General features: G+C 40.9%; 1 protein-coding gene across 5 annotated transcripts in view; it reads right to left on the bottom strand.

The window, feature by feature from the left end:
• The window catches only part of LOC135488106 (disks large homolog 5-like), a 67,196-nt gene that overhangs the window by 7,373 nt on the left and 34,392 nt on the right, over window positions 1-25,431 (bottom strand). For all 5 annotated transcript variants that reach the window (XM_064772549.1, XM_064772556.1, XM_064772567.1 and 2 more), the window contains 20 exons: window positions 21,302-22,726; window positions 19,148-19,364; window positions 16,755-16,893; window positions 13,409-13,536; window positions 12,911-13,013; window positions 11,446-11,622; window positions 9,369-10,654; window positions 8,601-8,883; window positions 7,981-8,209; window positions 7,263-7,368; window positions 6,755-6,917; window positions 6,119-6,221; window positions 5,556-5,772; window positions 4,769-4,955; window positions 4,445-4,547; window positions 3,638-3,854; window positions 2,885-3,093; window positions 2,136-2,177; window positions 1,441-1,542; window positions 449-686 (listed from right to left, as the gene is read on the bottom strand). In XM_064772549.1, the coding sequence (XP_064628619.1) occupies window positions 449-686; window positions 1,441-1,542; window positions 2,136-2,177; window positions 2,885-3,093; window positions 3,638-3,854; window positions 4,445-4,547; window positions 4,769-4,955; window positions 5,556-5,772; window positions 6,119-6,221; window positions 6,755-6,917; window positions 7,263-7,368; window positions 7,981-8,209; window positions 8,601-8,883; window positions 9,369-10,654; window positions 11,446-11,622; window positions 12,911-13,013; window positions 13,409-13,536; window positions 16,755-16,893; window positions 19,148-19,364; window positions 21,302-22,726 (5,674 nt within the window). The remainder of the gene's footprint in view (window positions 1-448; window positions 687-1,440; window positions 1,543-2,135; window positions 2,178-2,884; window positions 3,094-3,637; window positions 3,855-4,444; window positions 4,548-4,768; window positions 4,956-5,555; window positions 5,773-6,118; window positions 6,222-6,754; window positions 6,918-7,262; window positions 7,369-7,980; window positions 8,210-8,600; window positions 8,884-9,368; window positions 10,655-11,445; window positions 11,623-12,910; window positions 13,014-13,408; window positions 13,537-16,754; window positions 16,894-19,147; window positions 19,365-21,301; window positions 22,727-25,431) is intronic.

Raw genomic sequence — 25,431 nt, 5'->3', positions numbered from 1 at the left:
GCTTTGAAACTCCACTAAGTTTCTGTGGATAATACTTATGGCGAAAGAGCAATACCAAGGAAAAGGGCCATAGAAAACCCTCATTATTATAATTCAATGTTCTCCACAGGGTTTTCTCCCTCATTATTAATTATTTAAGGGTTTTCCACAGGGTTTTCTCAAGGTAGGGCGGCACCCTTGATTTAAAAAAAGTTTTGCCAGAGTTCAACACAAGAAGGGATGGGGCCAGCAATTAAAGGTATGGTGACCCTATAGAAGCCCTTTACAAAATTCTGGAGCAAGGTAGGGTGGTAAGCCGCCAATGTAAGGTTGGCCACCCTGACAAATGGCCTTGTGGAGAACTCTGATAATTATGTATATCATGAGGACGTGTTATCACTGTGACCTATTCATGGATGTTTTCAAACACGTCAAAAGCCACAGCAGAGTTATGGGTGTACTAACTTACCGGATCTGCTTAGCAGACTTGTGTTTGCAGAAAAGGACGATTGGGTAGACTTGCGCTCGGTGTAACCTCTCTATGGCAGAAGGACAGACGTCCAGCATACAATGACGGTTCTTCTGCGCTGTCTCCTTCACAGCGACAGTTGTGATGCACTCGAAGTACGAATCCCTCCCCCGGAAGTCAACGAAAATGCCATCGGCCTGACCCTTATCCATCATGGACAAGCTGGAGGTCATTTGCTCTGAAACAAAAGGAATGAAGTTTAATTGCAAGAGACTGTTTTATAGTCAAATTGTCAACAGCTAAATTTTCACACCTCTTTTTTCGCCATTCATTAAAATTTCTAAAAAAGTTAAACGGTTAAAAGTTAAAAATGAAGAATTTTCTTTTTGACAGATTACAAAATTTCCTTTCATTTTGTTTTCAAAACTTATTGTTTGATATTTTTATCAGAATCGTCAGAGTGGTTCAATTGAGCGCTCCAAACTGTCGCTTATATCGCATCGCCATCGCCTCCAACAGGCGTGACAAGCACCACATCGTGGTCATCAACAACTCTGTCAGCAAAGCCACCCTTGATCATCGGCAATCAATTGTGCTCATGGTAATGGCACCTCTCACCTCACGACAGCGCATCTAAAATTAACCGGCTAGCGGATGCAGCTGGCTGTATGCTAAAAGTAGCCTCAACATAGGGGCGAGGTCTCAACAACTGACTGCCACGGATTCTGACTGAGCTCCTCTGAGTCTTGTGAAGTGATTTTCTGACAAGTGCAACCAAAACGTAGATTCAGCAAAACACCCACAACTTGTAACTAGATATACATGTAGATGGATATAATTGCATCTTTTTCCCTCTCTTTTTGTCTCTTTTATTCTTCCATGGTGATCACCTACAATATGTTATTCTCCAGTGATATCACGTGTGTGTTCAAGAGATGCCCCAACCACACCATTTTTTTCGTACTCGAGCTATCATTTCTTATCAAACCTACCATATTTACAGCGGCAGTATTTGTCTGGAGACTCAGATGTTAGCTTGTTTATAATGGCCTCAGCAAGTGGTCCCAAGATCAAAACTGGACGACACGTCACATCTGAAAGGAACCATTCATAGCATTTATAATATGTGATTTCTACATCTGTTTTGTAAACAAGGTCTCTACCAAATCAAGGGCGACACAAAGCATGTCATATGCTCCTGACTGTTTTCGTCTGGGCATGACGAAGTCTGTATTTTTTTAATGTCAGTCACCAAGTGAAACACAATTCTTGTTCTTGTTCCTGTTTTGACATCAGAAGAGCAATGGCTCCGGCAAGTACACTGGCCCTCTTCCTCCAGTATTTTAAGCAGCATGCGTGCTGTCCTGCTTTGGATAAGGCACCCAACACAATTCAAGATGGCTATTATAGCAGTCACAATCCTCAATGATCATAAAGGATACCAAATACGCACAAAACACAAAGAAACTGGGGATTTCTGCGACGCCATATGACGCTACAACTATCCACAATGCTAAAACTATCCTGGGAAATGCAAGGGCATCGTAGCGCTTAATTCAAAGCACCTATTTCCTCGTCTATGCATTTCCATGTGAAGGTAATGCACCTTTTTGATTGGGGGGGGGGGGGGGGGCACAAGTATCAACAACTATTTTAGGAAAAACTGCTTTGAAAATCATATACTTACAGTCAAGCTTTTCGACTCTTTGGTATGTGAGAAAGGTGCCATCTGAAAGTTAAATAGAAGCAACACTTTTACAAATTGACCAACAACAATTTTACTAGCATCCCGCGAAGTTTACTATTTATAGCTCACAAGGTCATTTGCATAAGATATTGATGACGTTTTAGTCACGTGACAGTCGGACATCGACACTTATTTCTACGCATTTGAGCTTATTTCAAAGTCAATAATCTTTGACCCGGCATTGTTTTTAGCATGAATGATACCATAGAGTCAGAGAGAGAAATATTCAGAACAATTATGTAATATTTCCAACACTCGGACATGTGCCAGATTGAATCTAACTGCCCTAGTTAGAAAGCCTGAAGCCAGTACAAAACCGCATGTTTGTCCGACATTGCCTGTAATTCAGCGTTGGGGAAATAGAGGGCAGCAGCTGCAGGGACGTAATCTTCGCGGAATGCTATTGGACATCAATATAACAACTCATTTTTAACACCACGTGCAAAGTGGTCAACAGATCTTTTCATAGAGTATGAAGGAATACCATACACAACTTCATGTAGGCCTTTAAAGATCCAGTGTTGACGTGATTAAGATGGTTAAGGAGCGCCTGTACAAAAGGCTTATTTACATGTAATAGTTCTGTGTATAACAGATGTGGCTTAACCGCCAACCGGTTTAGCATCAACATCGTATTATCCCAAGTAAAACAGCAAACAAAATGAAATATTGCAAAATTGCACTCTCACCATTGAGAACAGCCAGCGAATCACTGTTGATGGACGCATCGGAGAAGGATGACAATTCACGACTATCCTTCGAGTTGTTGCGCTGATGACGATTACGGCGACGGAAGAAACTCCTTCGAACGTATCCCGAGCCTCGTCTTGACCCCCTCATTTCTTCTTCCATCGCCGCTTCCGAAATGCTACGTCTCAGCTCAAATGCTTCCTCCATTCTAGAAAAAAAAACAGCCCAGTCAGAATAACGATTCGGACAACCAATCCAGGAATTTCTATGCCAGCTAAATGATTCAATAAGACAATGCAGGGATTTCTAAACACACTTATCCCCAGGCCTTTATAATATCAGGACTTCAGTGTTTCAAACAGGCAAGAGCTGATGAACTAATAGCCAAGGGCTATTTACCCTTTCCATGCGGCTGGCGAGATATTTTTGTTTGACGTATCCACTCCATCTTGCATCAGGTGAGGAAATCTCACCAAACTAATATGGTCAGCAACAGATGGCAGCACTGCAGTGATAGCATATTTACGATGTGGGGAAGATTTTCTCACTTGCCACACTTATAAGTAGTTAGGACTCTATCGGGTCAAAAGGAGAGTACACCTTGCCAGCCATGTACTCGACAGCTGCATGGATAGTAATGGTTTTTTTTAGTCTGGCCGTGATTGCCAAACAATCAAATCTGCAAGGCAAATCACAATATTTTCACCTTTATAAGAGCTCATTTCAAGCAACATTTCTGGATGAATACTCACCTCACTTTGCTCGGAACAGTGCCACATCTCAGCTTATTGCCTACCACGTCCACGACCCAAGCCTTCCACAGACCAATCTCTCCATTATAGACAGTATTCTCCACATAAAGGATATCATCCTTGCGGAAGCTCAACTCCCCCTCGACCTCAGCGAGCTTGTCAAACATGACTCGCACGTAGAATGAATCCCCTGGTTGGTCCTTGATTTTCAAATATTCTGAAAGGCAGTTTAGCATGGATAAGTACTCGATATAGAACTTGTGGTACATCCAAGTAATCTTGTACATGTAACTGGAACTGTTTCATCAGTAAAACCATGGTATTACATAAATCTGCCCCCTTGTGTATGTTAGGAAATTCAGTGCAGAGAAGACATGAGGTCGACCGAAATACCTCATCCTTCTATAACAATATGACATCATTTGCATGATCTCCCGCATCTGTCTTGTAAAAACAGTCATAGGATGTTTAGACAGCAGTCTGTCCATGTCCCGTGCCGACTTGATCACACCACAGTGAGAATCAGACATTGGGGCACACACATGTAATACAGTCAATCGCTAGTAGATCAACCAGTAGCCCAAAATTAGCACCACCAAGATGAAACTATGCACATGGTTCTAGGTCAACTTGATATCACTGGACCTTTTCATGGTCGCGGGTTTTCCTTTGACTGAAAAGGTCTGTGCATGCCAAAATCAGCAATTTAAAGACTCATGAAAACTCAATCCGGAGCATCTGCATGACTGGTATATTCAGGTACAACTCGATTCTGTTTGTTAATTCTCTTCCTTACAATGTACTTACTCTTGTAATTGTATTGCACCAACATTGTGATGGTCTCTGCTGGCCTTGACAGCTCGTATGCAGCCTGTTCGGCTGTGGACAACCTCAGATCAACACTGTTGAACTGAAATACAAGAGAAATGACACCATAAAATGCGATTACATTAGCCCAAAGTGGGGTGAAATTGGGTGAAATGTCTAGAATCATCAACAACAAAAATGGTATGTCGAAAGCACAGAATGGTCGAAATACATTTTGGATATAACTGGTGAGATCAACTGACACTACTGGTATGCGAATAAAAACAGGAAATAAATGTATCAAACAAATCCTTGAAAACGTACTTCTAGTATGTTGTCTCCAGCTCGGAGACCATTTGGTCCACCAGCAACGCTGTCCTTCTTGACATCATTCACAAAGATTCCCACCGCATTTCCCCCAACCAGGCCTATCCCGAGACTAGCAGTATCGGTCGATTTCTTCAGGAACACAAAACGTGGCTCGCAGCTCATGTACTTATCCATAGGAGGCCTGGAATCAAACAAGAATCAGAATAGTTCAGCTCACTGTACTGTTTTCAATGTGTCCCTTGGGGCCATCCACTTCATACCTACACAGAAATGTCAGGATTTTCAGGACTCCCATTAAAGTGGTAAAAATGTACAGGCAAATGTACAGTGACACCCACATCCCCCCCCCCCCCGTACATGTGTGTGAATGTACTAATGGATGGCCCCTAACTTGAGGAAGCCTGTGATAGAATTCAGCAAGGAGCACATACATGTACATGTTGTCCCTCGAAATTGGTCCGACATTAAATCTGCAGAGTGCAACTGTTGTACTGTTTCTGTCGTTAATACCAACCTGTCTTGTTTTAAGACTCACTTCAAGAAGTTTTATGACAACCTGGGAACAGCATGTAGCCAGGACAGTTTTAACAAAAGTCTTTCTTATATCTTTTAAAGTTTCAGGCAAATATTCTCAAACCTAGAAGCAGTATAACATCAAGAATGTTATGATCCATAGTGCCGCACATCTACTATTAAACTCAAGATAAACTTGTGTTTTCTGGTCATTTCCCGACAGAAGAACGGATCAAAAGAGATATTTTAAAATCCGAATTTCACTCACGTTAACATCTTCTTCAGAACAGCCTTGGGTGAATTAGTAGGTGTCGATGACGTGATTGTCTCCGTGCTAACCCTGTGCGAATTTTGACGTGATAGACGTGGAGAATTAGCAACCGATGCTGCTGGGAGTGTGTGGGCGTCCGACGCATCGTCATCATCCTCATCATCATCATCATGGCCATCTTCTTTGTCCTCATCATATTCAGAGGGGAAATAACCTGAAAAGTTGTAAATTCCATGATAAGAGATTCAATGTTTATTGTTCTCCTTATCCTTTAAGACCCTTCGTGTTTGCTCATGACTGCTGATATCATGTTCAAATCTATGGACAGCTGTAATTCAAGAGCACTTTATAGTAGGTTTGAGCTCAAAAGTTTGAGTAACCACCCAAAAAACGATTGCATTTTCGGAGGATCTTTAAGTTGAGATGTTTCGCACTTCCCAATTGGTAGGTGGAATTGTTCCACATTCCATTTGAAATCAACAAAGGAATGACAGTAATTCCTCCTAATAAGGAGGAAAGGTTGAACGTCAAGTTACACCGAGAGCTTGATGGAAACTTACTGTTGGGGTTGAACTGGACTAACATAGTGATACTATTGCCACATTGGCGCAGGATATGGGCAGCTTGTTTGTATGTGGCATTCCTCATATTCAGACCACACACCTGGAAATATCAACAGAAACAATAAATAATGTGTTATGATTAAAATAAGTTGAATGAAGAACTTCTCATTTCACACATTTTCCGATTGCATTATGACACAGGTCTCTTCCTGCATGTTACAACTGGGTTCTTTCACGACTGAACAACTCTCAGGCTCATCTACCCACAGTGCGGAATGTTCCTGTTTCAATCCTTGGCAATCGGGCATGCTACTTGTGAAAGAAGTCCATCACATGATTATGTAAGCAAAGAACTCCACCATGCTGCTGGGTGTCACCGAGGGCTACTCCAAGTAGAAAGCACAGAAACAGTCTAAGACTGTCCTTACCTTAAATAAGAATGAAATTAGATCTAAAACTGGTGTCACACAGTACAGAATGTCAGGGAACGTCGATGACGCAATGGGTAGAGCAGTGGACCGGCAATCCAAACATCAGTGGTTCGAATCACAGTCAAGGCAACTTTATCTTTCTGTACTAATTTCATTCTTTCTTTACATGAGCCAGCATCAGCAACCCGTATTCATCACTCACCTCAAGTAGTTGGTGTCCGACAGTAAGCCCTGCCTGTGATGCCAGGCTATTATCACTGACTGTCGAGACGAAGATGCCACCATTGTCGCCCTTCTCAATCTGTATACCCAGCGGCTCAGAACTTTTCTCCACATAAATGCTTCTACTTTCTCCGATGTTTGGTCTGCAAATAAACATTGAGTTTGAGTTCACAAATAATATCAGGGAAAAAAAAATTGTTAGGCATTGATTAGTATTTTGATGAAGACACACAATATCCACTTCAGTGAGATTCGTAGTGGCTACCTCTAACGAATTACAAGAAAAACAGTGTACCACAATACAAATGGATTTCATATATTTATCAATTATCCCTTTCCAAGGGCAAGTTTTTCTCTTCAGGGCTTCCTCCCAAAATGAATTCAAGCAGGACAACAGTGATTAAATTTACTTGTCAAATAAGAGAATATCCATCATGACCTTTGGAGGGGGACAGATCCACTCACGGATAAGACTTTGCTCAACTTACTTTCTTGGATGCACGACTCTTGGCAATGATCCCATTGAGCTTGGGTTATTATTAGCTTCAAACGAAGGAAGGAATGGGGACATGGGGCTACTTCGAGCTGATCCCACTGAAAAAAGTTTAGAAATGCATTAAACTGACAAATTGTCATAGAGTTGTTGAGTGCAAATACATGTAGGCAATGAAATAATCAGGGGCCATCATGCTCAACTGAGCAACCTTTGGTGGCGCTAAAAATGTAGAAGAAGATTTTTAAGGGTCGCTGAGAAATATGATCTTCCAGTGAACCTTGTGGTTGAAAGCATACACCATGTGCCAAACATTCCATGGAGGAAAGCTTGCGTGTAATCCTCCCAAATAAAGCTTTCAGTGGCAGTTCCATTCATGATGCCAGCTAAGACACCGTCCAAATCACGATAGACATCACTAAATTTGTGAAAGTTATGCACAATGTACATGCAACCTATACACAGACATTCAGGTTGGACGAATGCTCAAACCACAATCTATGGAACCGTCACATGAGATGCACACAACTTAAGCGCACCTTCGACACAAGAGGATCATTGTATGTTTCACCTATGTTACATGTAACACACAAAAAACCTTTACAGCCATATATGCATGCAACCAGGGCATAGGTTGTGCGCTGCCTACGTGAAGCAGATGGTATGTCAGTTGTGACAGGGACTGTTTCAATGATTATACAAAAATCACTTACTTTCATCAATAGAACTGGTTGAAATCTTTCCAACGGATGAGGTAACACTTTGGTTCGAGGGGATATGTATTCTCTCGTTATCGCGGTTGACCCTCTTCGGGAATGTGGAACAGCCATTCTGTACATCCTGAGGGTGATTACGACCATAGGCATTCCTCTGCTGTACCTTACCATAGGGGAACTCCTCGCTAGGGGTCGGTGTGTTGCAATCTGTTCCATTACTGCTACTCTATTAACAGAAAGGAAAGCAAGGTTCGATACCACGTGGTAAAGATTCATTTAGATGAAAACAACTGGCTACCATTATTGACGTTCACCCCCACCCCCCACCACCACGTGTACATGTAGCAATGGTGCTCCCAGCCTCAGGTTTGTGTGTCGTCAGGACCCCAAAAAAGTAGTTTGTTCTGATTGAACCGGTTTCACAGCACAGCGAGGCAAATGCCAACTCCAAAATTTCCATGATGTACACATACTACCAATAGCCAACGGTAATTGCATCACAATCATGTAACAATAACACAGCAACTCTACAAAGTGAAATGATGACTTTATCCCATGACATTGACAGAAATTCATGTTGAAAGATTGAAAGTGTTGTTTCCGGTGAGAGAACTTACATATTGAGATGGCACTGGTGACGCCGAGCTCGAATACCTCGAATCATTATGTAGATGGTAAGGTGTTCTATCCGTCTCCATCTCGGGGATTGAGCTGTTCAGGTATGCAGGTGGCGAGGTGTAGCCTGGCGGCGAGCTATACCCAGGTGGCGAGCTGTACCGGTGATTGATTGGATGTGGAGCGCCGGGCGGCAGGTTGATGGGCGACACCCTCTGACTATTCACCACGCACACCTGGATAGAGTTTCTTGAACGCATCGTCACTGTGTTGTCAACAGAATTACTGAAAATTGTAAGGAGGACAAGATTGAAATGATTTCAGATCGAATTCAGTATCAATTGCTGCCATTAAAACTTCACCAGCCATCACTATTAAAGTTGAGGGAGATGAGTGGCATTGCTATGATTGTGGAAATAGCAACGGGGTCATAATTGGGAGGTAATGGGTTGGACTAGCTGCTTCACCTCCTATATCCTAATGGAAGACAACCAACACTGTGTCCTAAATCAGTGTCCTCAATGGAGAGGGTGTCCGCTAAGGAAGGTGCCAATGCATTCCATAAATGTGACCCGTCACTGCAAAACCAGGTGCACATCGCCAATGGATGAGCCCAACTGACACCAGAGGTTTCACAAAAGGCAGACAACAGTGAAATGAACAACCAGTCTGTCTGCACCTGCCACGATCGGAGCCATAAGTGCCTGGTTTTGGTGTGACGAGTATTAACATGAAAGAGAAAAGAAAAACATGAAGCTTGAATCACTTACCTTGAACTATACGCCGGTGGCGGCGACCGGACAGTATTCGACATGGCACTTCTGCTCGGGTCAGACGGAGAGATCATTTGGTTACCGGAATGTGGCAATGGTCGAGGCGAATACGTAGGATAAACATTCAATGTGGTCGGCTTCTGAGGAAGCATGTCCGAGGGGTAATGGGTCCCAGGGTGACGCCGTTCATGCCTCTTAGACGGCGCCGACTTTGGACGTTTTCTATTATTCCTATTGTAACGATCGAAAAGATCTCTGTCCCGTGAATTCGATAATGAATTTTCTACACTACTAGTGTCCGGTGACGACACCATAGGGAAGTGTGATGCATTCTGGGAATGGTTTTGAAAGTTTGACTCTGACGCGCTCCTGTCTGGGAAGTTCTTCCCAGGTAATTGTTTATTTGGTTGTGACTGGTTAGGACTAGATAATAAATATGGACTGGATTTACTGGGGTTTGACTTCTTGAACGAGTTGTATTTGATACTGGCATCAGAACCCTGTGGACTATGGCGGATGGCAGCTGAGAAGGACGAGTCACCTCTCTCTGGTGGGAGAGGTGGCACCCGCTCGTACCTATTGGGCAACTCGGGAGGTATGTTCATCTGTTTTGCCATAGAGTCAGGAATGCCCGGGCGCTCCTTTCGTTTATACGGACTCGGTATCGAAACTGTTCCTTGCTGTGAATATTCCACAACACTCCCTCCGTGATACTTGGGCCACGTGCCACTGTCCTCCCTATCCTTACGATCAAGATCATTCCGATCGCTCGGCGATATCTTGGGACTACTAGTGTACGCCTGTAAAATGGAGTCCAATTCATTGATCACTTCCTCCTCTTCAACGCTAGACATTGTGTTGCGACTTTTCGTTTTCTCGTCCTTGTCATGTTTATGACGCGGTTTCCCGAAAATTTTCTCATAAGCACGATCTAGCAGATTGTCATGATGCGATATCATTCGGTCTTGCTTGTCATGACTCTTGGACTTGCGTGGCCTGGGACTATCAAGACTATCGGTCTGCGAACCACTTGACTTTAACGTTTTAAGATTATTGGACTCCTCGACTGGCCAGCAGTCAGACTTCATCGGGGAGTTATCACCAGAATATGGAGACTTAGGACTCACACAAGGACTGTCCACTAAATTATGGTTACTAGAGGCAGCACTTGATTGAGGTGTGGGGATGAATTTCTGGAGATTAAGCACTAACGATTCCCCGCTTTCGTCGATCATCTTCGAAATATCCTTTAGCGACTTTTTCTCTGTGGACCGACCATTTATCTGGAGATGATAAGTAGGAAGCTGATTAGAGTAAATATTGTACACAGTAGAACCTCTCTATTAAGGACACCCTTGGGACTGACAACAGCTGTCCTTAATAGGGAGGTGTCCTGATTAGAGAGGTAAAATTGAATGGAAACAATCAATTTGGGACCAAAACTAGTGTCTTCGATAGAGAGGTTGCCCTCAATAGATAGATGTTCACTAAGGGAGGTTCCACTGTAGTTGGTATCAATTATTACAACATGTATTGATTAACTGCACTGTAAGAGTTTCAAGGGAACCAGAATGTTGCTGAGTGCTGCCTTAATATCTGAGTGGACCTTGTACATTTCATTTAATTTCAAGAACAGCCCTCAGATGGCATACCATACATTCATGATTGTTCAAGTACTTTGTTGTATCTATGAATATGTGACCCGTCAAACAAGAATGGGTGGTGAGTCTTATATGGGGCATATGAAGGTATCTAAATGTTCGAGAACTATTCGCTGCTACAATTGTCTGCAGTTTTGTGAATTTGCATCTTTGGCGTGGTTTTAATCAAGCATCTTGAGATCACTGTATTAAACAGTACAGTGGAACCTCCCTTAGCAAGGACAACCTCTCTATTCTGGACACTAGTTTTGGTCCCAAAATGGTAGTTTCCATTCAATCTGACCACTCTAGTCAGGACACCTCCCCACTAAGGACAGCACTTGTCAGTCCCAAGGGTGTCCTTTATAGAGAGGTTCTACTGCACTTTAAAATAAATTCTCTTTTTGGATTCAATACTCCACCCTTACACTTACATTTAATACCCTGTCTCCGACTGCAATAGAGCCCTCTTTGGCGGCAGCGGAGCCGGGGATGATGCGGCTGACGTACAAGCCATGTTCGAAGAGAAGCCCAACACCCCTGCCGTCACCCAGAATCAGATGCACTGCCTGCATGCTCTTAATCGTGTTCAGCTTTCTCCTCCTCACAACCTAAAGAAAGAAAACGATCATGAGATAAAAACTAAGTAAAGTTTAACTCTTTCAGCCTGCAAGCTGTATATACACGGTCCGCCATGTTTGATTTCACAGCCGCAAACCGTACACTCACGGTCAAATTCAAATTTCCCGCACTGTCACTTATGATGCCTTCACCCTTAAAACACTTGTGGGGGGGGGGGGGGGGGGTGACTCAAGCAACATATGACAATGCATTGACGATCCATTCAATCGATTGTAGTTCGATTGGTTGTTATCAGATGGCGCTACAATCTGTGCTATCGTCTGTCGATTTTGAATGTCTGATTTTCAGAAATTCGCCTCGGTTTTCAGATCAAATCGCACGAAACGAGTTACGGGCTGAAAGAGTTAAGGATATTCTAATACTGGCATGGGAGGGAAATTCAATTCTAAAATCAAATTACCTTCAGGACAAACTAATTAACAAGCTTAAAATAGAACCCACCTTATTATCATTTCAGCAATGTAAGAAACCTTATTACAGATTATGTAATGTAAGAAGTAAGACCATACATCTCTTTCCAGATTAGCCCTGCAAGGTCAAGCTCTCTAATGGGGGATAAAGTGGCTCAATAATTGGGTCAGTCTCGGTTTATTTTGAAAACATGTCACTTTTAGGAACAGCACAACATGGTTATGGTTATCGTTTAAGGACGAAAGGCATTAGCCTGTTGGCTTGAGCATATAAAGGGTGAAACCACTACGGGCTACTGTCCACCCATGCAGGGTCTTTAGTTGTCATGGCATAGAAATAAGATACAACACGCCATGGCTTACTGTCCCATGCAAAGGAAGTAAAGAGCCTGGGTTTTTAGCCCGAATGGCCTGGGACTCGAACCTGAGACCTATAATAGATGGACATAATAACCTGTTGGTCATTGCAGGCTACCATTTTATTTCCTTCTAACAGAGATCCACCATCATGTGGGGTGATGATATGGTAGGGGACAGCTCACATGAATTTCGACTCACATTGGTCTCGAGTTGAACCTTTCACCAAAGCTGTAGATAGCTTTTAAACGACCAGTGGACCAGGGAACATCCTGGTGCATTGGTTAAAGTGTCATGGAACATGTACATGTCATGCTATGGACATCACTCTCAGGAAAAGAGTAAATTGAGCTCAAAGTGTAGCAGTGTATGAGCAAAAACTCCAAAGTGCCTAGTGTTGAACAGCTGTAATTCTTGTGATATTTGCAAAGCGCTTAGAGACACACCCAGGTATCAAATTTGAAGGGCTACACAAAAGCATGGCACTCACCATTGTGATAATTCCGCCAGCAGTTTTCACGGCTTGAATGGCTATCTTCTTTTCCACATTTGTAACATCCACGTTGTTAACTTTGATGAGTTGATCATGGACCCTGCAAATTAAGAATGAATTCATGAAGTGATCTTGAAAAATAACACCCTTTCAACTTGAGTAACAATAAAGTATCTGGCCAAGTTGTCAATTTCCTACACCCTAAAGCAGTGTTGTTGTTAAAGTTCCTCAAAACATCAGAGTGGTGTTCTACTAATTAGATGCCATATCAATTCAGCATGGATACTCAATTTTGTTGATAAGTTATGAGCAGCGTGTGTAGTTAAGCCACAAAAGAAATTGCACACTAAAAGATGGTCCTTTTTTCAGCAGTTTCACATTGGTGACGTGTTTAATGATCAGTTTGCTTGGCCTTATATCAGGCCAGCTAACAGTGCCCCTTAAAAATGACTTTCAATGATAACCTTTTTTAAACACATCAGTGGGTTGACTTACTTGAGCTTTCCATCAGCCCGACTGCCTTTCGTTACACTACAGACAAAGATGCTGTTGTCATTTGGTGACTGAGGATCGTCCTTCCCACCGCAGAGGTCGAAACCAAGGTCACTCTCACTACTGCCGCCCTGGAAAGAGAAAGCAACATCAGTGTCATAATACATTTCAAGTGTCAACTACATCCTGAAAACATGTCCAGAACTTTCCAGGGAGGATTGCGTATATTAAATTGCAGGGGTATTTCCAGTTGGTTGGAAGGGGTGTTTGCAGGGTTGCAGGGGTGTTGGCAGCCCCCCTGCTCAATAGTGAGGGCAGAAGCCCTGACAGAGGAGTTCAGACCATCCCGGACCTGCATCAACGACCAACTTAACAGTGACCAGGACAAATTAGTACAGACCATCTAAGATTATCGACAATGCAGAAAAAGACACAATTCAATGTACAAAACAGGGGTGAAAACTCTCATCTTTAAAGGTAAATATGTACATCAGAAGTTGATCATGGATCATGGATTGGATATTTCTCACCGCTGTCTTTTCTCAAACTCTTCAACTGGATGAAATGCTGGTATTCCACTCCTGTTACATAATTCGTCTCCTCAACTGCAGCTGAACTGAGCCACTAAAGCTTAGAGATATTTAACTTATAGATATGTCTTGCGAATAAAAGTAACCAGCCAGGACACGAACTAAGACAACTAGTTCATGCCAAACTGCAAAGGGAACAACTTAAGAACTAAATGACTTCAGTACGCACTGATCCAATGACTGTTTCAAAATTAGATGAAAATTCAGCTTGTTCCCATCACTTTTGAAGTTTTTGTTTCTAGTCATTTCAATGAGCACATGTAAACAGGAAGGGTTAAGATATTCATTATTTCTAATTGAAAAATTGAATAATCAGGATATAACCTGGCAAATTATCATCCAGCCCTCTGCCAATTAGAAACAATAACTGGTAACAGCAAGCTCATTAATGTTGTTCGCCCCAATTTCTCACCACTCGATACACTGAAGGTTAAAGCAATATCCTCTACGACATGTAATCAAATCTCCCTCAAATCCAGTTTTGTGGCCGGTAAAAGGGTCGATTTTTCTTCCAGTGCTTCAAAAACACCAGTACATCAAGCGAACTAATTAAATTCCTTAATGGAAATCACACAATAAACCAGCACAAATTGCATGCAAGTGCGAATCTTTGGTGTTTAAACTGAACTTTTGTACAAATTCAGCAGAAACTTCATACACATTTCAATAAGCTCATCATTCATCATGCGCATTACCGGTGTCATGGCCCTATTGGATTTTTGTAAGAGATATGGAGGCCACTGTAGGCTACAACTGTCCATCTATGTGGGATCTTTTACTTGTCCTGGCATCGCCTCCCAGGTGTAACAGACCACAGCTTTTAGTCGAATCCAACCAACCCTCGAATGTTCATATGTTGTGTTGTATTAAGAGGCAGGATTTTTAGTTCCTTCAAAGCCATACCGGTTTATCTATCATATAATCTGTGGGTCTCTGTAGTTGGAATTCGATCACTTTCATATTACCATTAATCATTTTATTAGTCTATATACATGTACTAGTGACTCTCAATCATACTAAATATAAAACAATTTGAACTGAATCCGACACATTTGAAAATTCACGGCACGGAAAACCAATACTGCTGGAATGAGATGGAGCACGATCAGTGAATCCTTCCCTAGTTTGTGCAGTGAATATTTCTGTTTGGCTTTGAAGGGAGATCTCGACATGCCGCAATCAAGCTCAAGATATCCCTGTCTAGAGCACTCAAAATAATTAACGATTGTGTGGGAAATCTGAGCACATGAAAGCAGCTATTGACATCCATGATTACTTTAAATAGAAATGAACTAGAAATGAAAATGAAAATCTTACGAAGAGGAATTCAAAATGAAAGACTTCTGTAGACAGTATTTATGCACGACTTATTAAACCTTCATGATAAACTAACAAATCTATCTCCATACTAAGAGCTGTTTAATTGCCTTCCCAACTTTGCCAGCCAAAAATATAGTCCAAATTAACATCTTTGAATAATAATTCTGTACTAAAGAAAATGCATTTTTTACCAATGATATCCATCATTATTTGCCCATACCACCATATTTTTACAAACAGAAGTTGTAGTTGATTTTTTATTGTACCGTACCATTCTCATGACATTGTCATTAAAGGTCATATATCAAGGTTTTTTGCCATTTTCTGCTGTAAGACGATTTCATTGCGAAATGATGCGCAGCGAGTGTGTTTTACAAATGTTATCTTTGTCGCTTTCATGTATGTACAAAGTATATCTTTTGCTTTGAGAGTTAATTTCAAAACTATTCAGCCCACAATATACATGCAATAGCAAGAATTTATAAATTTATTCTTGGTAATAGCATAGATCAATTTTCCCATGAACTGCAATTTTGCTAATAGGAAAACATCGAAAATCATTACAAAGTGTTCTTTATTGTTTAAATTACTTAGTTAATTGACAATAGGAAATAAATCAGAGAGAAAATACCGCCAAAAGTAATGAATTAACATGTATGTATAGCTTTATATTCGTTAAGAAAGAAGACAAATTGATTGCTCCGGATGGCCAAGGCAGATTATTGATTCTTCTTCTTCTTTGGCATTCAACCTGAGTAATTGATCAAATTAATAGATGTCTTTACATAAAAATCTAATCAGGGACTATTGAAACAGCCAGAAGAGCAGTGATTTTCTCTGCTCCATGAGGTTGCTCCCATGAGCATTTTCCATGTGCTTCAGTGATGTGCCATAATGTGGACTCATGGAGTAGGCCTATTATGATCATCCTCCCCAGCATTGTAATGGAACCAACATGACTTAACAGGAAACAGATGAGACTTACTATATACTGTGAACCCATAAATATTCACAGCTATTTTATATTTTGCACTTTCGTGGAATTGCAACTTTGGTGAACCTTTAAATTAGCATTTCAACAATCCTGCAACAGTATTAAACCTCAATTAGATTTTCCATTGAAATTTTTTCAAATGCCTGTAAACGCAGAAAAAAAAAGAAAGATAAAAGGCCTACAAACATATTTCCATGTTAAAGTATTCACAAAAAGACAACAAGGCTTTCTAGTGCATCATTTTGTCAAATCTGATTAATTTTGTAAAACAGTCACAAAGGAATTCAAAAGAGCTTTTAACGAAAATATGAGATCAATGAGAAATGAATCTGAACCGCCATGCTCTCGATGTGAAACTGCCGCATCTGAATTATTCAATAACACATGAAGAATTCATCTCCACTTGATCGCCATGGAAATGGAATAATCGCCGAGGGATACTTACGATATCGAATTCTAACGTTTCAGTTTCCCATTCTTGTAGGTCTGTGTCGATTGCAGAGTCGCGACTATGATTATGGCTGACGGTGTTGAAATGTGTCGGTTTCCTGTTCTGTGTCTCAATCAAAACTTCATATCTCTCCCTGGGAAATTAAGAAAATTATTAAGAATAAGAAATTGCGCTAAAAAACACTTTGCATTGAACAATTTGGTACTGTAAATCCCTTTATTTTCATGCCCATGGATTAAAACGAAAATGTACTTTTCAGAATTCGTTTCAATGAATACATGGACATCTATAAACATGAGAACTATGGTATGAGATCGGAACCTTTCTGTCTTTGCTAATATGCAAAAATAATAGGCTTGCGAAAAACAGGAATGTACAACAGTAATGGAAAGTTGAATTTCATTTTAAAATACATCATGAGGAACACATTTAGTGAAAACCTAAAGTAATGCATGCTACTTTTTAAAGTATTAAACCTTGGAATTTGGAATAGGGGTGGCAGAGGGGTTAAACATTTATCTTCAACATGAGTCATGGGGAAATTGACCATCAATTTCAATTTTCAACAATGAATGATTTAGAAATCAATCGACAATTTTGACTTTGAGACATCCTTATTACCGAATGCTGTTCAACAGCGCAATAGAAACAGCTCCATTTTTTTGTAACAACTTTAAATTGACTCCACAAAATGATTTCAAGCATTCCAACGAGCAAAAATTTGATTAGAAATCCAAGCCCCAGGGTTGAGTGAGAATTCTGTCAAGAGGAATCCCATAACAACCAATATCAAATATTGCCCAGAGTAATTCCTCCCTCTGCGAAAATCCCTAAGTGCGAAGAGAAATCTGCCTGATGTGGAAAACCTGGTGGTGATATTCTCATCATGCACAATATCTGTAATCGACTTAGCCAAGGGGAATGAGATTTGCCAAAGACCTTTATACCCTGATCATCAGGCCGAGGCAATTAACCCTGTAACCAAGCCCAGCATGAACTCATCAGTCATTCTCCCTGGTGAAGCTTTATATTTTATCTAGCACTGATGTCAACATGAATTGCCATCGCCACGACAATTTGCCCATTGGTTGTCACAAAATGTTAAGAATGTCAAACCTATATTGACGTGACCTGTCTTTCAAAAGCTCTCAATGAACACTGCATGATGGTGCTATGCTATACCACAAGAATATCAAGATTTTAGAAAGGAATCTTTTTCTTGTTACTCCCAATAAGCCTTTACAGAAACGTGCCATATTTACACTCAAATGTGAGATATCACATTTTTGAGGTTTTCACTTTTGGCCCCATGGTGGCCTAGTTGAGAATCAGATTTTTTTAGAAATTCAGTGTCAAAGGTCACTGGACCTGAGGCTCCTGTGTTGAAAGTTTCAAGTTCAAACATATAGCTTCAGAGGTTAAGAAACGTGCCACTGTTTTTGAAACAGGATAAAGATGCCGGATGACGCCACCGCCGCGAAATGCCGGACACTGTGGTATTGTATAGACTCCCGTACTTTTATAGTTTATTTCAAAATCAAATAATCATTTGTTATTAACAGTAATATTGAAATGATAGACACAGTTGGAAAATTTAATTTATTTGGATTATCCAAGCAATTAGTTGACCACCTGCATTTTGTATACAACATGTACAAAGCGAACTACATGTAAAATGGATCTGTTGTTATTGAACTGGTGGACACAGTAAGCAAAATGCACTTAGAAATTTCCACGTTGCACATGTCACAAAATTCTGCCTCCAAGAATCTCATTACGGTCACGTAATAATACTCAAAGCGAAAAACGAAAACTATTGTGACAAGATTATTGATCTGGTGACAAGGTCAGATGGAGTTGGAGCACTATGATCAATAAAAGAAGCCAACATCAGGTTTTCTATTATCGGGAAGACAAGCACTTTCACATGTTCAAGTAACACCAATTTCTAAAGGTGTACCACACACACGCAGACACCAACTGGTAACCAAACATGTAGAGTTTGTTGATGAAGATGTACCAAATATTTAAGTTTGCAGATGTTGTATACATCATCTTCAAGGCCTGGTTACTCAGAACAAGTTATTTTCACTAAGTTAGCATTACCTTTTTACTTGGTGTTCACTCTTTCAGGTCAGTCAACATCGCCACATCAAGTTGACCAAAGCATTATTGACAGAACTGTTTGGAACAACCGGGCCCATGTCATAACTCCATATTCCATCCTTTGTGCAAGGCGAGGAGCATGCCAATTAGTGATATTGAAAATGCGTTTTACTTCTGTTTTGCATCAAAATTTGCGTGAATGCACAATACGTTTTCAGTAAAAGCATTCAAAGTCTTTATCGATAACCACCAGAAGGATCAGAGTACGGGACCCAACTTACTTCATTTCCTTCAACTCTTTCACTGCATCATTCTTCGACTTCTTCAGTTCATCAGAATCCCGCAGTGCCTCGGCCAAGTCTGTCACCGCACGGTCGCGTTCACGTCGCAGCTTATCACATAGTGTTCGAATGCTTTCGCGCTCGAGAACGATTTTGTCTCTCTCGCTGAAGGCCCAGTCTCGCCTTCTCTTGGCCACCTCAGCTTCTTGAATGGCATCTGATGAGAAACAGAAATCAAATGTCGTCAAAGAACATCCTCAAGACAATACAAGTACGATGTGTTTTACCATTTAGCTTGTTTATAAAGGTTAATCAGTTGATGAAAGAAGTTTATATCAAGACAGGAAAAAATTAAGATCAACACATCCATGTGATAATATTACATACTGAGTACAATACAATATATGTATAACACTCATGTGACCAGTCACAGCAAAACCAGGCTCATGTCGATCAGAAGATGAGCCTAATTTTAAAATGACACCATGCAGGAGACAATGGAAGAAATTTCAGACGTCACAAATGGCAGACAACAGTCAAATGAACAACAAGTCCGTCTCAACCTGTTAAGCACAGGGCAACATACGCCCGGTTTAGCAGTGACAGGTGAGGTATACAGCGGAGCCAAAACATTTTTCAACAGCCTGCCAGTAATGAAACCGGGAACTATCTCAATGGTCACTTATGCAAAATGGCAAGGAAAGGCTGTCCATGAAACAGATTTTAACATCAGTTTATTTCCAAGCTTATTTTTATCATCAACAATCTCAGTCAGATGCTTTCAATAATTTGATATAATAGCCAAGCATGATGAGGGCAAAATCTGCAATCCTTGAAAATTATGCCGCTTTGTTATTAATATTTCATAATCACAAATATGAGTTTTTAAGTGACCACCATTTCCAGCATTGTGGCTTCCAACTGTCATCAACCTAAACACCAAATCTCACTTATAAGGTTCCACGGTTTCATTTTTTAAACTAGGATATCATTCTGCATCATGCCGTGATGGCTAGTCCCTTTCACCTTCAGAGGGTTCCCTTAAACCCATGCATCCTCAACATTGCCACCATTTTTGGGACACATTTTTAATAAATCAAGTGGGTTTGACCTCTGCCATGCCCTTCACATAAATACTTGTCTCCTTGAGTTTATATAAAGAATATGATACATCTCTGTAGGATCTCAAAAGGTTAACCTGTGTGAGCAGTTTTTGATATATACAGTGGAACCTCCCTTAGCGGACACTTCTCTATTAAGGACATCCTCTCTATTAAGGACACTAGTTTTTGTCCCAAGTTGGCTGTTTCCATTCAATTTGACCTCTCTAATCAGGACACCTCACTATTGAGGACAACATACGACAGTAGCAGGTGTATCCTTATCAGGGAGTTTCTGCTGTGTATGCAATAATCAGCTATGATGGAGACAGCTGTCGTTCTGATGGGTTCACAATTTACATAAGCAGATTGTTGTCCGATGTCAGTGATGACATTTCGCCCATCGATCTTATCATCTTTTTCACAAAACCGTAGTGCCAAGCAGCAACATACAGAGACAGAGTTATAGACTTCAGAGATGCTTGAAATGAGAGTGGCAAAGAGCAGGGACTGTAAGGTCAGCTTATTGTCGATATTCCATTTCCATTTTCTGAACTTGATGAGATTTATTTTATAGTAATTTGCTATTCTCCGAGAATACCTTACATTATTCAGCAGCCAATCACATCAAAGGGTTGAGTTGAAATGAGAGTGACAAAGAGCTTGGAATTAGAAAGGCAGCTCCCACAAATGATAGGGTAGCAACAGTCACCCAGATATAAAGTTATCAAAACAAAGCTCTTTTAATACAGGAGATGTTGACAGAGGACTTGACAATATTGGACACCTTCATTCTTGACAGTATATGCTATTCATGTACCCACAGCTCTTGCTAGTCTCTCCACCAGAAGCAACGAAGAACTAACTCAGATTGCACAAAATCACTACCTGTGCGAACTATCGTGTTGTAATTCGGGCCATATCAAAATGAAATAACCATAAAAAAATCTTCTGGCCGCCATAATGGATCTGGCTCTGAAAGCATTGCATCTCACCTACATTGTAGCTGTCTCCATCCTGAAATAAAGACAAGACTTATTCCTCTTCAACTCACCTGCAAGCTCTTGGTGCAGCTTCTCAATCTCCCTCCTCAGGGCCTCCGCTTCTTTATGTACATACTCCTTCTCCTCCGCTCGTTCCCTCTGGTGCTTCTGATACGACTCCCGTAAGATTTGATCCCGGTGCTCGATGGCCTCGTGGCGCTCCTTCCTCGCCACGTCGCGTTCTTGCGCGAGAATCTCGTAATCTTTCATGACTTCATCCCGCTCCTTTGCGACCTCTTCCTTCTCACAGATGATATCACCCCATTTCAGGCGGAGATCATTCCCCTCTTTGAGAGCACGATCTCTGTCATGTAACGAGGAGGCAATCTCACATCGCAGAGACTCCACCTCCTGCTGCAGTGCCTTCTTCTCCTTTTCAGTCCGCTCGCACCGTTTCACGGTGTCACCGAGCTTCTCCTGCAAATGTTCAATCTCTTTATGGACATTATCACGTTCGGACATAATCAAAGAATACTCCTGGACGGCGGCATTCCGCTCCTCGGTCAACCGTGTCAGGTCAGATGTAGCTTTCAAACGTAGCGCTACCATCTGATTAATTTCTTTTAGGTAGTCATCTTTTTGTTGAGTGACTCGATTAAGCGTCTCTTTGAGATCGTTTCGCTCTCTAAGAGCATTGTCCCAGTTTCTTATAAATGTAGTACACTGCTGCTTCAAACCATTGCGCTCAGCACACACATCCTCATACTGCTTCTTCATTAACATGTGTTGTTCCTGTATCATATCAAACTTGCTAATAGCAGCGCCATGACTTGCGCTTAGCTCCCCAAACTGTTTTCTAAGCGCATCATAGTCATTTTTCAACGAATCGTACTTATCTAAAGCAGTGTCATACATTTTATTCAAAACATCACTAGAACCATTTTCATTGATGAAATCTCGCTGTTGTTGACGAAGATTAGCCATTTCTTCTTTATCTTCCTCTCGAAGTTGTTGCACCCCAAGTACCTCCTGTTCGAGACGCGTCTTCTCCAACAGAAGGTCATTGAATTGTGACTTCAGCGAAAAAGCATCATTATTGCACTGATCCATCTTATCGGCCATTTGTTTATTCTTGTGGCGATAAAACTCTGCCTCCTTAACCGCCTGGTCGTACTTTTTCATTGTCTCGCCGTGTTGGCGTTTAAGGGACTGGATTTCTGACATGGCGTATTCACATTGTGAATTCAACCAGTCATAGTCCCTACTCGAATGTTTCTCACTATGCTTCATCTCCTCATGCATGACTAGTTTCTTATATCCGTCCATCTTGATTTTTAGGCGTTGGAGTTCGTCCCGCAGCACATCTCGGTCGCTCGTGACCAGTTTCAGCTCCGCTTTCAGGAGCTGGACGTTATTTTGTGACAACGATTCATATTCGTGGGGTGGAATGTGACGGGTGTACGTCCTTGGAGCGCCATGACCCCTCGGGTCCTCTTCTGCAAAGAGACAAGGCAAAAGTATCCATGAGTTTATGATTGAATAGGTCAAATTTGAATGATTGGCAGATATGGTACAACTCATGGGTAAAGCTAGAGAGTCTCAGGCTATCATAGAAATCAGTTGTCAAGTCATCAAGACCTAAAGCAATGTAAACCTAAAAGAAATGAATAAAATTTACACAAAATAAGAGCAAATTCATTGAGAGATTCCCACAGGGCTAAATTAGGTTGTTGCCTTTGGGAAGCAAGCTCATTTAAAACTTTTATTGAACTTTTCCTGGACAAACGTTAGTTGCCAATATTTATAACACTACAAAATCCACCAACACTTGATTGATTTCAGATTCAATCTTTTGAAATCTCAAATATGGTACAGTTGACATGTACAGTCCCAGTCACAACTGACATACTCTCCACTTTGCATAAGCTGCACACAACCTGCACTCCTTTGCCACGTAAAGACAAACACTGCTTACACACTGGTTGCGTAAATATCACCATGAAGGTTTTGCATGTGTCACACATAACATGAACATATAATCCAATTGTACAAAAGGTGCACATAAGTTATGCAGAGCTCTTGCAAAGGTTTTTAGATTGTGGTTGGAGCATTCTCGCAACCTATGGGCAGGTTGTGCCTACACGAGTTTATGAACATCAATTCGATTAAGGACTGAAGAATTAGATTCAAATTAGAACACAATTACTTAGTTAAAGAGAAAATATCTCGGAACATGTTTTAAAGAAGAAGTTTGATAACCTAATTAGATGCAAATTGAAACGTGCACGATTCCAATTGAGCGCAATCGATTAAAGATGCTGGCGACACTAGGTAATTCAATAGTGGAAAGTAATTCATGACCGATTTAACATCATTACAGGATACCCTTCTAACGATATTCCATTTGTAGAGGTCGAAGAAGGTCATAGCAAACCCCTTAGTTGCCATGGTTACTAGATGCAATATCGATATCTGCAACATTTTTTCTCAAGCGGAGGAAATTTAATTTGAGATGAGGTTACTAGTTTTATTTTTTTCAAAGATTTGAAAGTTAGTTTCCTGCTTTGCAATGTTCTCTTTAGTGCTTTTAGAAGGTATCATTCAAGAGTATAGTATGTTAAAGGAAGAACAACTTGACATTGGTATGGTGGTATGGTGTTCAGGGTTTCATACAGAGAGAGGGGGGACATACCCTCCCCCCAGTATTTGGGCATGCGGGAGGGTATATCCTCCCCCATCATCCTGATTTCAGCAAAATGAAGAACCCAAGAATTTCAGAATCTCAATGAACTTTTAAGGGGTTTTAATTTTTCTGAAAACCTCCAAGGGGTGAATACGTGTTAATGGCCGACAAAGATTTTCAAAACTTCAAAACCGCTTTTTTTCTATACGTGTGGTGCAGGTGGTGTTGAAATCTGCAATGGCCAGTTCTTGCTGGGTGCAGAATAAAATGACTGGTAGAATATGATTCCCCTCAACAAAACTTCCGATAAAAGCTGAAACCAAGTGCCTAGCAGGCAACTATCTTAACCTGAACTTGATAATGTCAATCCAGAAAGCCTCCTTCCCTTTTAGTAATCTTATCTCCTAGTGACAGGGAAGTTAATATCGCTTTAGGCAAAAAGAAACAGGTATCCAAGGTTACCTTTAATCCTCCTTTTGTTTTTTATGAGCAAATTTCCATTGCCAACAAGGTAGTTTATAGGTTCACTATACAGGCTATATACTTGTAGGAAACCTTTTTCCTCTCCTGAGATATTAGTTTTCAGAGCTGAATCACTTCCCTACAGCAAAAGCATTGGGATATTTTTTAATCATATGAAGATAGATGACAGTTAGGTCTTTGAAGGATAACGTTTAGGGAAATGATTGGGCTTGAACATGTTGAGCAGTGTAGAGCATGATTATCTTCCAATATATATTGATTTGACCTCCCAAAGAACAGAAGGGTCAATTAGCAACTGGAGATATAACACTTTCAAAAATATATAATGAACAAGCTTATGTATTTTTGTCATTCTTTAATGCATCATGCTATTACGGCTCAAAACATGCAGGGATGGGTAGTATAGTGGATGGTGGTACAACTTATACGAAAGCACTCCTACAATTGACAGATCAATTCAATCTAAGGGGCAACACTATTTTTACAGAGCTAATCAGTAAGGTGCATTCAGTTTATCAGTGACCCATGCATACTTAAATAGCTTGACCAGGAAATGATCAACAGTAGTCAATCTATATGGTGACGCACTACAAGTATATACAGCATCCGGACAGAAACTATCCTCAGAGGGAGTTGACTTGGAACCCAATATTGGACCCAAACAAAAATTTGAAAACTACCCAGGGATTGCTGTCAATTCAACGTCGATCTGGCATCGATCCTTGAACAGGGAGGATACACCGCTTGCATAGGTCGCTCGATTATGCTAAACAGTGAGGCCAGGAGAGAAGGGGAGGTTAAGAACTGCTAAAATAAATGAAATGATATTAAATCTACATGTAGAATGCTGTTAATAATAGGATGGCAATTCCTAGCGAAAGCAACTTGAAAAGAAACTACAAACTGAACACTGCAGTTAACGATGCAAGTTAATCTAATTCTAGTCAAAAGCATCTTAGAAGGAGGGTGACCACCAAAATATCAACATTCAACAGTTGATAGTTTTCCTTGACTTTGCTTCTCCGAATTAGGCCA

This window comes from Lineus longissimus, chromosome 1 (genome assembly GCF_910592395.1).
Source record: "Lineus longissimus chromosome 1, tnLinLong1.2, whole genome shotgun sequence".
In the NCBI taxonomy this organism is placed as follows: Eukaryota; Metazoa; Nemertea; class Pilidiophora; order Heteronemertea; family Lineidae; genus Lineus; species Lineus longissimus.
Note: the sequence above shows the minus strand (reverse complement) of the source record. Positions and strands in the feature narration are given on the sequence as shown.